This window comes from Notolepis coatsorum (genome assembly GCF_963971535.1).
Source record: "Notolepis coatsorum genome assembly, chromosome: 15".
Classification (NCBI taxonomy): domain Eukaryota; kingdom Metazoa; phylum Chordata; class Actinopteri; order Aulopiformes; family Paralepididae; genus Notolepis; species Notolepis coatsorum.
In genome coordinates this window covers 16,753,045-16,767,517 of record NC_140179.1, presented here as the reverse complement: position 1 = coordinate 16,767,517, position 14,473 = coordinate 16,753,045, and the positions used below count along the sequence as shown (strand labels likewise).

The window sequence follows — 14,473 nt, the reverse complement described above, 5'->3', positions numbered from 1 at the left end:
CTAACTAGTCTTGTTTGACAGACGCCTCTAAACACTAACTAGTCTTGTTCTGACAGACGCCTCTAAACACTAACTAGTCTTGTTCTTGACAGACGCTGCCTCTAAACACTAACTAGTCTTGTTCTTGACAGACGCTGCCTCTAAACACTAACTAGTCTTGTTCTGACAGACGCCTCTAAACACTAACTAGTCTTGTTCTGACAGACGCCGCCTCTAAACACTAACTAGTCTTGTTCTGACAGACGCCTCTAAACACTAACTAGTCTTGTTCTGACAGACGCTGCCTCTAAACACTAACTAGTCTTGTTCTGACAGACGCCGCCTCTAAACACTAACTAGTCTTGTTCTGACAGATGTCTCTAAACACTAACTAGTCTTGTTCTGACAGACTCCTCTAAACACTAACTAGTCTTGTTCTTGACAGACGCTGCCTCTAAACACTAACTAGTCTTGTTCTTGACAGACGCTGCCTCTAAACACTAACTAGTCTTGTTCTTGACAGACGCTGCCTCTAAACACTAACTAGTCTTGTTCTTGACAGACGCTGCCTCTAAACACGCCACCCAGGCCTACTTTGACTGCCTGCGTGCCGAGGTGGAGCGCTATGGGATCCCAGTGTCTGTGATCAGTCCTGGTTACATCCAGACCAACCTGTCTGTCAACGCCGTCACTGGGGACGGCTCCAAGTACGGAGGTAAGACCAGAGGTAAAAAATGCAGCCGGTAGATGCTTGCAAAGTGCCGCGACGTGTGTGCGTGCGTCCCGTGCACGGGCATGGCGGCCCGAATTCGTGGTAAGCGGTTAAAGAGTATTAGATTGAAATGAAAGGATTAAATGCAGGTTGTATGCATGTCTCTGATGCGGTGTGTCTGCTCTCTCCTCAGTGGTGGACATTTACATTTAGTCATTTAGCTGACGCTTTTATCCAAAGCGACTTACAAGTTCTGTACGACAGGTCATCAGGAAGGGCACAACTCAGCTGAGTAACAATATTCATCAAAGTGTTGCGTGTTACAGTGTAGGTTAGTTTATTAGGACGAGTGCATGACAGTAAGGTTAGTTAGGGTTAAATTATTATAATATTCTTTTTGTAATTTTATTTCAGATAATGGTTGAAGAAGTGCGTCTTTAGTCGACGGCGAAAGATTGGACGGGTTTTGGCTGTCCTAACTGGGTTGGGTAGTTCATTCCACCATTGTGGGGCAAGGACTGAGAATAGGCGACTTCTCTTTGATGACCCTCCCAGAGCTTGGATAGGAGTAGGTCTGAGGCGGCCAGAAGATGCAGAGCGTAGGGGTCTTGAGGGTGTGTAGTTAAGAGACCATTGACCGGAGGTAGGCGGGAGCGGTTCCCTTTGCCGCACGGTATGCTAGGTCGAGGGCCTTGAAGCGGATACGTGCAGCAATGGGGAGCCAGTGCAGGTCCCTAAGAAGTGGGGTGACATGGGCCGACTTCGGTAGGTTTGAGATCAGGCGGGCCACTGCGTTCTGAATGAGTTGAAGAGGCTTGGTGGCAGTGGCCGGGAGGCCAGCTAGCAGTGCGTTGCAGTAGTCGAGGCGGGAGATGACTGTTGATTGGACGAGGAGTTGGGTGGCTTCTTTTGTCAGGAAGGGGCGGATCCTTCTGACGTTGCTCAGGAGGAATCGGCAGGTTCTGGTTGTCGCTGCGATGTGAGCAGAGAAGTGCGGTCACAGCTGCAGCTGGACATGTCTCTGATGCTGTGTGTCTGCTCTCTCCTCAGTGGTGGACATGTCTCTGATGCTGTGTGTCTGCTCTCTCCTCAGTGGTGGACATGTCTCTGATGCTGTGTGTCTGCTCTCTCCTCAGTGGTGGACATGTCTCTGATGCTGTGTGTCTGCTCTCTCCTCAGTGGTGGACATGTCTCTGATGCTGTGTGTCTGCTCTCTCCTCAGTGGTGGACAGAACCACAGCGACGGGCCGGGCTCCGGGGGACGTGGCCCAGACGGTGCTGACGGCCGTGCGGCGCCGCAGTAAAGACGTCCTGCTGGCCGGGCTCCTGCCCCTCCTCGCCGTCTACCTGCGCACGCTGTGGCCCGACCTCTTCTTCAAGCTCATGGCCTCTCGCGCTCGCAAGGAGCACAAGTCCAAAGACCAGTGAGGACACGACAAGCAGGCTGGAGACCAGAGAGGTCTAGAATGAGACGGGTAGCGCTACTGAAAGGGATGAAGATGAGGAGGATGTAACGCTACTGAAAGGGATGAAGATGGGGAGGATGTAACGCTACTGAAAGGGATGAAGATGAGGAGGATGTAACGCTACTGAAAGGGATGAAGATGAGGAGGATGTAACGCTACTGAAAGGGATGAAGATGAGGAGGATGGGCTCTTGTCACTAGAGTAGCCCTGGGGTTTGACTCATGGGAGAAGTGGTGTCATGTCCAGCATACATGGATATTTTTAAAACATAGTATTTTCTCTGCGTTTTGGCCGTCCAACATGAAGATGGAGCTTTTTGGAAAACGCCTTCCAGGGTGGATTGTGTCCAACGCTCCGGTCCACATGTTTACGAATGTTTTAAATATGGAGCATCCCTGCAGCCTGCCATCAGGACCCTGGAGAGCTCCCTGCAGCCTGCCATCAGGACCCTGGAGAGCTCCCTGCAGCCTGCCATCAGGACCCTGGAGAACTCCCTGCAGCCTGCCATCAGGACCCTGGAGAGCTCCCTGCAGCCTGCCATCAGGACCCTGGAGAGCTCCCTGCAGCCTGCCATCAGGACCCTGGAGAGCTCCCTGCAGCCTGCCATCAGGACCCTGGAGAACTCCCTGCAGCCTGCCATCAGGACCCTGAAGAACTCCCTGCAGCCTGCCATCAGGACCCTGGAGAGCTCCCTGCAGCCCGTCATCAGGACCCTGGAGAACTCCCTGCAGCCTGCCATCAGGACCCTGGAGAGCTCCCTGCAGCCCGTCATCAGGACCCTGGAGAGCTCCCTGCAGCCTGCCATCAGGACCCTGGAGAGCTCCCTGCAGCCTGCCATCAGGACCCTGGAGAACTCCCTGCAGCCTGCCATCAGGACCCTGGAGAACTCCCTGCAGCCTGCCATCAGGACCCTGGAGAGCTCCCTGCAGCCCGTCATCAGGACCCTGGAGAACTCCCTGCAGCCTGCCATCAGGACCCTGGAGAGCTCCCTGCAGCCCGTCATCAGGACCCTGGAGAACTCCCTGCAGCCTGCCATCAGGACCCTGGAGAGCTCCCTGCAGCCCGTCATCAGGACCCTGGAGAGCTCCCTGCAGTTGTGTGCAGAGATTTTCTAAAAGACAGTTGGTACGGAGGGGTTAAAAATGAGTTTTTCATGTCTGTGTGGACATGACCTGAAACAGAGCAATAAACCTACTGTATGTGAAGCATAACAGATTTCCTCTTCTGTATTTCTGACTAACTCCTCCAGGATGACCTCACTGACTAACTCCTCCAGGATGACCTCACTGACTAACTCCTCCAGGATGACCTCACTGACTAACTCCTCCAGGATGACCTCACTGACTAACTCCTCCAGGATGACCTCACTGACTAACTCCTCCAGGATGACCTCACTGACTAACTCCTCCAGGATGACCTCACTGACTAACTCCTCCAGGATGACCTCACTGACTAACTCCTCCAGGATGACCTCACTAAAGGTGACTTTGTGTTGATTCAGAATTGCTTGTGTTGACCTCTGTGAGAATAAAGGTTGAAGGAATTATTCAACAATTAACTAAATAGTATTAAGTGTCTAATTTGACCCCGTTCTTGTCAAGTGATGAATAGAAAGCTGGTATTTAACCCTGGCCTGGATCCAAGGTTCCTATAAGACAAAGGTTTCGTCACTGATGCAACAACAACTCCTGGAGCGCTGACAGACACTTCAATAGAATCCTGGTCCCAGTGTTTAGGTTCCTCGTTCGGTACTGAACGACGTGACAATAAAATAATCTGAATCTGAATAATGTCGCACAGAATCCTCTAACAAAACAAAATAGCTTCAACTTATGGGACTCCAACATCCTAGATTTGTCACACTGTAAGCCTTTCCAATTAGTCGTGATGTCACAGTTATGCAGGTGGACTAGGAGTAAAGGCCTTACATCAGATATAAGGATGTAGGCACGACAGAAGATTGAAAGTTGAACAAATTATTAGGGCTGTACCGAATGTCATTTTTGAACATTCAAAGCTTCGATTAAAGTATTCGAACGAAGCTTCGAATGTCTATAAAAAAAAAAAACTTTTAATTTTTTTAATAATACTTTTTTTTAACTGAATCCTCAATTTGAATAAAGTGATTAATCTGATTAAATTAGTCTTTCTTTTATTAAATCAACTTTCTTTTAATGAATATAACTCATCAGTTTCGTCAACATAAATAATCCAATAAGGGCACGGTTGGTATGAAAGTGATGGTGACGTCTTGTAGTATAATATTAGTGTAGCCTAATCTAACTGCAACTGTGAAGAAAACTCCCATTGGTTTAAACAGATTGAATAGATACAAAAAGAAATTAAAAAAATTAATAAAAAATTCGAATGTTGATTTAGAATTCGAATGTCAACATTATGTTCGAAGCTTCGAAGCATTCGGTAAAGCCCTACAAATGATCAACTGAATATTGCAACTTCGTTCCATTGGCGTGACCAAGGTAGTGTCATAACAAACCTTTTTCACGTCTTTACATTACAAGCATTTGTTTTCTGGGGGTTCCGGTTCTGGGTCAAGGATGGGGTAGTCGCTCATGGCCACGATGTGACTCCCGTATTTCTATATTTAGTCCTAAAAGCCTCTTTTTATTTTCAACTCGGTTAAACCTTTTTGTATATACCCCCTTTATGTTTCTACCTATTTATTTTGGCTGCAAGAACCACAATGGCGACGAGACAACTGAGAAATTAATCCAAGAAGGACGACGTTCCCGCTGATATAACCGCCATTGCTGGGCTAATTGAAGAGCTAAGGCAATCCCTAACCAACGAAATCAGAGCGTCCGCTGCCTCGCTCGAATCCAAACTCGACAGCCTCTGGACGTCGGTTAACGACCATGCCGAGCGTCTGACCTCCGTAGAAGACGGCTTGAATACTTGGACTGACAGGGTGGACGAGCTAGAGGCTAGGTGTACGGCGCTAGAAGAGAACAATGACAAGCTAAAGGCTAAGCTAACCAACGTCGAGTCCCGGAGCCGCCGGTCTAACATTCGCATATTAGGATTGGATGAGTCCGTTCATAGTGACCGGCCCAGTGAATTTTTGCGGAGGTACTGGTTGAAATTCTGGGGAAGGAGGTCCTCCCTACGCCACCCGAACTGGACCGGTGTCACAGGGCCCTTACTGCCAAGCCAGCACCCGGTTCCAGGCCTATTGCTCGCCTACATCACTATCGAATAAAAGAGAGGATTATCTGGGAGGCACGGAAGAGGAGGGGAACCAGTCCTAATCTTTGAAGATTACTGTCCTGAAGTCGTGGAGCAGCGTTCCCGCTACAAAGACGTCATGGCCCCGCTCTACAAGCTAGGACTCAAGCCGTCTCTTCAGTTCCCTGCGAGACTTATCATCACAACCAGAGACGGCGCGAGAAAACATCTTTCATCGCCTGAGGACGCCGTGGACTTCTTGAAGACCCGGCGTAGAGGGGCCCGATACCGGCCTCACCAGTGCCAAACGCGGTAGTAGCTTGCTTTTGGGCCGTTAGCACCTCGCTATGGCTAACGCGCCCATATCACTCTATATTTCTTTGTTCTTATAAATATGGTCGACTGTGTGACGTTAGGTGTCGCCTGGATGCTTTATTGTTCTCGCCGTCTGACTTAAGGGGGGGTTGGCCTGGTCTGTATTTTATAACTTACATAATGCCACTTATTTTTCGTTTTTTACATCCACTATATGCCGGGGACCTAAGCGCTAGCTTTGTTTAAATGACCTAGGACTTCTATGCGTGTCACTTACGCCTCGTCACGACTTGGCTTAACACTAAGTGCCGAAAACGTGTTTAGGCGTCTTTCCTAGCCATGCTAAAGTTGCCGAGGACGCCCTAACTAGTCTTTAATATCAATATTTCAAAAATCTGTGATCGGAATCATATTTCCCCTCTGCAGCCTTCACACACAGTTCTGAGCTCCTCTCAATCCTCTAGCGGTTCAAGAGCGCCATCTGGTGGCCGATCGGCAGAAGTGCCAAACAGGAAGCCATGTGGATCGCTATAGGTCCCGGGACTCGAGCTCGACACAATACATAGCGATCCGTTGCCAATAACTCGATAAACAACATGATTTGGACGTATATACTATTATACAACCTGGAAATGGACCGGGTATTCCGACATCCCATAATGGAAAACTGTCTACCCCACGCTGATCGCCCAACGGCCCGAGGAGACTGGGGTGAGTTTTAGCATGTAATATTACCGTGTTCGATACTAACTGATCTGATGAACATATGACCCACATTAGATGAATGGTATAACGCTGCCCACGGAATTATAAACGCCCCCTCGCCCATCCGGTCAACATCAGATGACGTGTAGTAACTTCCAGAAGTACGTCCAGTTGGAATTTTTTATATCGCGCCGATTGCTATCAAACTATTTCATCATCAATATAATGCATTTGGGGCTATAAATCACGTTCTGGAGAAAGCTGCAGAAAGAGATGAAAGCATACTTATACCTTAAACTTTTTCATTCACATATTCATACTAAAATATGGTCTAACGTTGCTACACCATGAACAATACATATAGGACCTTGAATGGGCCCTAATAATGGAAATCTAGCAATAGAATTTATAGCCCTGCAAAGAAGGGGAACTTCTCCATGTTAAATAGAGCTGGCAACGGATGGTATATCATGAATTTAGCCTTAGGCAATCAAAGTGTTAATGCCTCCGTGATGCATTATTTTTTTCTTCTGTGTATGTACATATTTTTTCGGACTGGGGTCTCATGGATCCATCAGCTACGTTCTGAAAGCCACACACATGGCAAATGGTCGCGGTTGCGGCCAGAGGCGTCATCATCTGCTGTTGACCTGCTAGGCCGCTAAAATGTCAGACGAACTTTTGCACAGCGCCCTCTCCTGACACGGCGGCCTAATTGCGCTATGACAAGGCAGCAAGCTACTCTGTGTGAACCATAGGAAACAACGGACCTGTCAGCAGAGTGGACGAAGCCTTGCATCACGTGTCCCCTCCGGTACTCGAGGAAGCAGCCGTCGCATCTTTTCACCTGCACAGCGCGATCTCTCAGCGGCGGGGGTCTGCGTGGGAGGGATACGCCGCCCCCGTCGCTTCCTGATTCTGCTGCGCAGGCGCACCAACCGACCTGTAGGAGTCGCTGTCCACAACGTCCGATCCCCACCCATTAGCTTTCCCACCCCTAACGCTGCCAATTGTGTTAGTATGAACGACCAGCCAAGCTAATAGCAATGCGGAGAGCTGGGCTCGAACCCAGCGTCTCCTGCATTGGTGGCGAGCGCCTTGCCCACTACACCACCTAGCCGCCCCCTCATATATATTTGTTTTGTAAGGTTTTAAATTGGTACACATTTGAGTAGTGTAAAAGGGGTAGGATTAAATAAGTGTATACAATTATGTCTTCCTACTCCTTTTCGAACATGTAAATAGAGTTAAGTATGTTTTGTTTTTGTTTATTTTTTTCCTTTTCATTTCTAGAGAGCAATGATTTGTTTTGATTTTATATTGTTTTGTATTTACATGTTCTAAATAAAGATTTCAAATCAAATCACTCCAGCCCAGTAGAAATTTAAATGGCTACCCCTCGACAACGAGTTGTTCCACGAGTTCAGTGTGACCCTGCTATCTTTATATGTGTGTATATATATATATAAATATGTTCTCCCCACCATATAGTACTGTATATTTGCATATCGTATGTAACAGTACTATATACCTGTATGTTGTGTATGTCATAAATGTCTGGATGAATTGAAAATGGGGGACCCTGATGTAAACAAGACTAAAGTCTTTCTCTGGTCTGCATCGCCTTAACAATTGACTTCTTCGTGTCCCTCAATGAGTGTAATACCAGCATTCAACTGTATGCGCCACAGCGGTTCTATCATCATCACCACCCACGCTATGCATAAAATAGGTCCGCGGAGAGGCACGGTGAGGAGGCCGTGCAAACTGCAATGGAATATGGGGCATCTCTCTCTTTACCTAATATTTTGATTCTATCCTGACATTTTTCAGTTGGAAGGGCAGTCTATATGCGTAATGGTAATTTTTTTTAAATTAAATTAAAAATAAAAAATAAATCCAAAAGGGGCACTTTTTTCATGAGGCGCAAAAAGGCAGGTGCTCAAGCACCCCTTGGCCTCTATGTGTGCACGTGCCTGCATACATGACATACAGATAGACAGTACTGCTACATCTATACATTTATGACATACCAGATTTGCAAATACAGTACTGTTTGTGATACGAAAAGAGTCCAGAAAAGAGAGTATATACATTTGACATAGAAACTGTACATTGGAGGAGGTTGGGGGGGGGGGGGGGGAGTGGGTGGGGAACACTGGGAGCATGTCCATGTTCCCCGCTTTGATTGATTGACAATTTTAGACCACCAGCCCTGATTCCAAACTCTAACCGTAACCAGTTAGAAACAAGGTGGACATTAATAATTAATAAAATAATAAAAATTAATAAAATGTTCAATCTATTAATCAATCAAGCGGGGAACATAGGACCCGGGGAACATAGGGATGATCCCAGGACACTGTACAACTGAACAAGCAAAACTGTACATTGGAATATCATTTACTGTACATTGGGGGGGGGTTGTGTTAGGACATTTACAGGGGCCAGTTTAGAATTGCAGTCTCCCGTAGGTGTTTTGAGTGTTTTTGAAAGTGGGTAGTGATTCACATTCCTTTACAGCTTTGGGTAGGGCGTTCCACATTGATGTGGCATAATTGCGAAACGTGTTTAGTCCCTTGTTTGAGCCGAATCTGGGTTTAACATGATTTGTGGAGCTCCCTCTGGTGTTGTGATCGTGGTATTCACTGACCTTTGGGAAGTATTTTGACATGGGTACCTTGGTCGTGTAGTGTATCTTGTAGACCAGGCCCATTGCAAGTTGCTGTACTCTGTCGTCTACTCTAAGCCATCCTAGGTTGTCAAAGTGGGCAGGGGTGAGGTGGGTTCTAGGAGTCAGGTCAAGCAGTAGTCTGACTAGCTTGTTTTGAGATGTTTGTAATTAGTTTTTTAGTGCCTTTGAGGTGCTTTGGCAGAAAGCATCTGCTGATAGATATACCAGGTCTGTAGTCAGAGGGGACTGTGTAGTCCCAAACAGGAGGTCTGCTTTTAGTCAGACAGCCTTTTCCGTGAGAGCAGCCCACACCTGGAACAGTCTGCCAACACGGCTCAGGGAGTATCAAAGTTACATCTCATTTAAAACTAACTTAAAATCATGGTTGAGAGATGGTCAAGTGTGCGACCATTTTAACTGAGGGGTTGTATTTTAATGTATGTATTTTAATGTATTTATTTGTATGTATTTTAGTGTATTGTAACCTATATTGATTCCTACTGTGTTTTAATTATTGTACTATGTTTTAATTATTGTTGTGCTCATGTCACCTGCCCCAGAGACTACAGTTGAAAATTAGCCAACTTGGCTAAACTGGCATATTTACAGTCAAATGTTCCTTAATATGCACTGTCTCTGTATTTTAAACCAATAAATACAAATACAAAAATGAGGTGCAAGCATAGTCGTAGTACCCTTGAATGAGTGCTCCTGCCAGAGTCTTCAGGGTATTGTTGTTTACCAGGGAGGAGATCCGGTACAAGAATAGAGTTCGTTGGTTGACTTTTTTTATTACATTGGATGCCATTTTGTCACAGGAAAGATTAGCCTCTAGGATGGAACCCAGGTAGGTAATTTAATCTTTCCTTGTGACAATATTGTCACCCACTGTAACTGAGAAGCCGTCGGTCTTGCTGAGTTTGTTATTTGAACCGAAGAGAATGGACTCTGTTTTGCCCATGTGTAATGATAGTTTGTTGTCGGCGAGCAGATTTAGCCTAGTTCCGAGCTGAGGGCTTTTTCAACCTGTAACTTGTTCTTGTCAGAGACCAGCAGGGCTGAGTCGTCCGCAAACAGGAACAAGTTGCAGTCACAAGCTGACGACATGTCATTTGCATAAATTAGGAATAGTAGCGGTCCTAGTATGCTTCCTTGTGGAACACCACAGCTCACTGTGAGGGGGGGGGGGGGGGGGGGGGGTAGGGTACCGTTTACCTCCACCATCTGTTCTCTCCCCTCCAGGTAGGATTGTATCCAGCTCACTGATAGACTATCAAAACCAATGTATAGTGTTGTAGCCAATTTGATGATTTTACCGTGGTTACTTTATTGTATGAAGGTGCTGTGTTATTGTGAAGGTGTCTTGAGATTATTGACTAATTAGCTGGGCAGCGGGCATATGGGAGGGGCTCAGATGTTCTCGGGCACAGCCTATTTATGTGTGTCACAGGTGCGCAGCGGGAGGGAATTGGGGAACCGTCACAGGGAAGCCACAGTTTTTCAAACGGGCGTGTTATGTTTGTTTTTTGTTATTTTCAGGTTTATTTCGCAACACAAGTTTATTAGTTTAAGTTACAGTTTAAACACCCAGTTTATGCTATGCTTTCCATCCTGCAAGCTTTAAATGCACTCAACAAGACAACCTGATTTACTGTCAACAGCACCACGTGTTGGAAAGAGCTTCATACCACTGGCATCTTTTTGTTGTTCGGCTGCCCTTACATATAGTGTGTATATACATATATAAAAAGAACAACACTTTCACAAGTTCATAGTTTATTAGTATTTAGATTTAACTATCCAACAGGACTTGACAAACATTTGTACAGTAATGATGAGACAAGTTATGCAACACCCGCAGGTTCCGCACTCTATTCCAGTTCACTTATCCAAAACACTTTACAATTTGTTCCTCACATTTTACCCGTTCACTCACACATTCACACACCGACGGCGGAGGCGACCATGCAAGGTGCCAACCTGCTCATCAGGGCAATTAAGTGTCTTGCTCAAGGACACTTCAACACGCTGCCCAGGAGGAGTGGGAATCGAACCATGAACCCCCGGATTACCAGACGACTGCTCTACTCTGTCGCATGTCTGCTGAGCAAGGGTAGAATTACCTATGAATGAATGAATGAAAACTTTATTAACAGATTGCAGAATGGGTACAGTACAGTACAGCTCAATACATACAATTGTTAAGGGGATGCAGACCAGAGAAAGACTTTCGTCTTGTTTACATCAGGGTCCCCCATTTTCAATTCATCGTAACATATATGACATACATGACATACAGATAGACAGTACTGCTCCATCTATACATTTATGACATACCAGATTTGCAATTACAGTACTGTTTGTGATACAAAAAGAGTCCAGAAAGAAAAGAGTATATACATTAGGCGTGGAAACTGTACATTGGATTGGGTAGGTGGGGGTGGGGGGGGACTGTACATTGGAGGTGGTTGGGGGGGGGGGGGGGTTGGTTAGGAGTGGGGGGGGGGGGGGGTCGTTAGGAGTGGGGGGGGGGGGACACTGTACAACTGTACAAACAACACTGTACATTGGATTATTGACAAGACCATACTTGGTAATTTACTGTACATTGGAGGGGGTTGTGTTCGGACATTTACAGGGGCCAGTTTCGGGTTGCAGTCTCCCTTAGGTGTTTTTTGAAAGTGGGTAGTGATTCACATTCCTTTACAGCTTTGGGTAGGGCGTTCCACATTGATGTGGCATAATTGCGAAACGTGTTTAGTCCCTTGTTTGAGCCGAATCTGGGTTTAACATGATTTGTGGAGCTCCCTCTGGTGTTGTGATCGTGGTATTCACTGACCTTTGGGAAGTATTTTGACATGTACATGGGTACCTTGTACGGAGTCAATGGAAAGAATACAGACGCATAATGGGGTAAACAATTGTCAGAACTATGGTCATTTGGACAGTCTTTCGATGCCATTATGAATGACTAGCAATTCTGCTGGAGTTGATGAGAGCTTTCATTTATGTCATTTAGTCATTCAAAATGCCAAAATCCGTTCCTATGAGACAGTTTTAGTTCAATTCTGCACTAATGCCAACTGTTTAAGATGAGTATGCAATAAGCTCATACTGGCTGCATATCTTTTCTACTGTCTATCTAGAAGCTCATACTGGCTGCATATCTTTTCTACTGTATCTAGAAGCTCATACTGGCTGCATATATTTTCTACTGTATCTAGAAGCTCATACTGGCTGCATATATTTTCTACTGTATCTAGAAGCTCATTGGTTTGTAAATGTACTAGATCTTCTAGAGATTTTTAGTTTTTAATTGTATGTTTTGTAATCTGTATCTGTCGTTACCGGTTAGTCGTGTTACTTTGCTCGTATTCACTATTCTGTTGGTTCTAGTTGTACGCCTGGATCTGGTGTTCTTTGACCGTGTCTAACTCTGTCCTCTCTCCTCAGCTGCTCGGCGAAGACCTGGAGACACTGGCTGACTCACAAGGAGCTGATCTGACACCTGCCCGGCTGACTATCCCTGTCCCTGCTCTGACACCGTCTGTCTGACTCTCTTGCACACCCTGGACTATATGAGTATCACCCCTGTGGATCGACCCCTGCCTGGACATTGACCATTCTATTAAATATACCCATATTGGGTTTTCACAAGATCTGTCTGTGTGCATAATGGGTTCAGTACTACACCGTGACAATATTGGCCTGGTGAATGGTGTGTTAGCGTATTAATTGTGATACTGCACAGTGCACACGATAACCATTAAATATAAGGATCTTGAATACAAGGTGTAGTGGTTTAAGCCCTATAGTCAATACAATGACGAGAGATCTTTGGACGGGCCATTGTAGCACTAGGCAACTCTCACTGATTTACAGTATAAACTGGTGGCAGATTATCATGGACACAGGATGGCGCTATTCACCGTACAATCATTCGACTCTAGATCGCCTTCATTTGCAGGCACCTCTCCAATGTTGTCCCAGTACACCTGGTGCTGTGGTGGTAAAGACACAATGACATGATGCTCCTTTAATGTACAAACTAATGTAATTAAAATGTGACCTTATAAGACTAATTCCCCTCAGTTTTCAATAGACTAAGTTTGCCGAATTGGTAAATGCCACTGTCAAGTGCTCTATTGGTATTCAATATCATGAGTTCAGTATTCATAAGTACTCGTGAAAGTATTGACACCTGTCCCTGTTAAGCGAAACAAGAAATTGTGCATCAGACAAAATAACGTGTTGGACGTTGGAGATTTTAAACGTTTTATTTTGATCATGAGAAACATAATCAAGGACAAGGAAAAAAATATCGAGAAACACAGATTGAAACATGACAGAGCTTCTGAAAGCTCTGAGTAAAGCCGTTACTGCAAAACAGAACATCCTGGGAGCAGTAGAAAACTAAATCACAGCGAATAAAGGAACAATCGAACAAGACAAAACAAGTGCTTCGTTACGTGAATACATTCCTCTGGGCCAAAATATAGCCATACAACTACACACACATGAGCAATAAGCTTATACCCCCTGCAAAAAAAATAAAAACAACTCAATAAAACTGGGGTTCTAAACGATAAGAGACAGCTGTATTGTCACGGCTGTTGCAATTCTTTGCTGTTTACAAAGAGTCAGCAATGAGGTATTTCAAATAAGGGGCAAGTACCGGATACAGGATTAGACTATCCTTTCCATGTCCTGGGTGGCGATGTCGCAAAAGTATCTCAGAATTGATTGATTGATTGATAACTTAATTAACAGATTGCAGAATGGGTACAATACAGTACAGCTCAATACACACAACTGTTAAGAGAATGCAGACCAGAGAAAGACTTTCGTCTTGTTTACATCAGGGTGCCCCATTTTCAATTCATCAAGACATTTATGACATACATATATACAGTACTGTTTCGTCAAGACATTTATGACATACAAATATACAGTACTGAGAAAGAGATCATAAAAAAATATATATACATTCGAAGGAGACTGTACATAGGAGGGGGTTGGGTGGGGGGGGGGGGTTGGACATTTACCGGGCCAGTTTCTATTTCTAAGAAGAGTTTCGTAATGACCATGCAAAAGCCCAGACCCCTCAGGCACAGCATTTCTCAATATATACCGTTTAGATTCCATTGTGGTATGAAAATACATTTTGGAATATATGAGTAAGCTAACATCTTGTCTCTCATTGTCCATGCTGTGTGGAATGTCTTATTCTACTGTCTGAGTCACTTTTGTGTTTTGTCATTATGTCTGCATCATTGCAGGACTGCTTGATTAGGTTTGCTTGATAAGTGTTACCATTACCAATATTTCACTATTTATAATACCTCACTATTGCAGTGAGGAATCAAATAACTAACATTGATTGTACAGGTAGGATCATTGCCCCGACACTATTGCAATTACAATGTGAGAAATTTA

The 14,473-nt window shown here is 45.2% G+C and overlaps 1 protein-coding gene across 2 annotated transcripts in view; it reads left to right on the top strand.

Moving 5' to 3' along the window:
• dhrs7b (dehydrogenase/reductase (SDR family) member 7B) overlaps positions 1-2,525 on the top strand; it is a 29,586-nt gene extending 27,061 nt beyond the window's left edge. For both annotated transcript variants that reach the window (XM_084330290.1, XM_084330291.1), the window contains exons 6-7: positions 542-694; positions 1,914-2,525. In XM_084330290.1, the coding sequence (XP_084186416.1) occupies positions 542-694; positions 1,914-2,119 (359 nt within the window). In that variant the 3' untranslated portion in view covers positions 2,120-2,525. The remainder of the gene's footprint in view (positions 1-541; positions 695-1,913) is intronic.
• Positions 2,526-14,473: the final 11,948 nt, after the last annotated feature.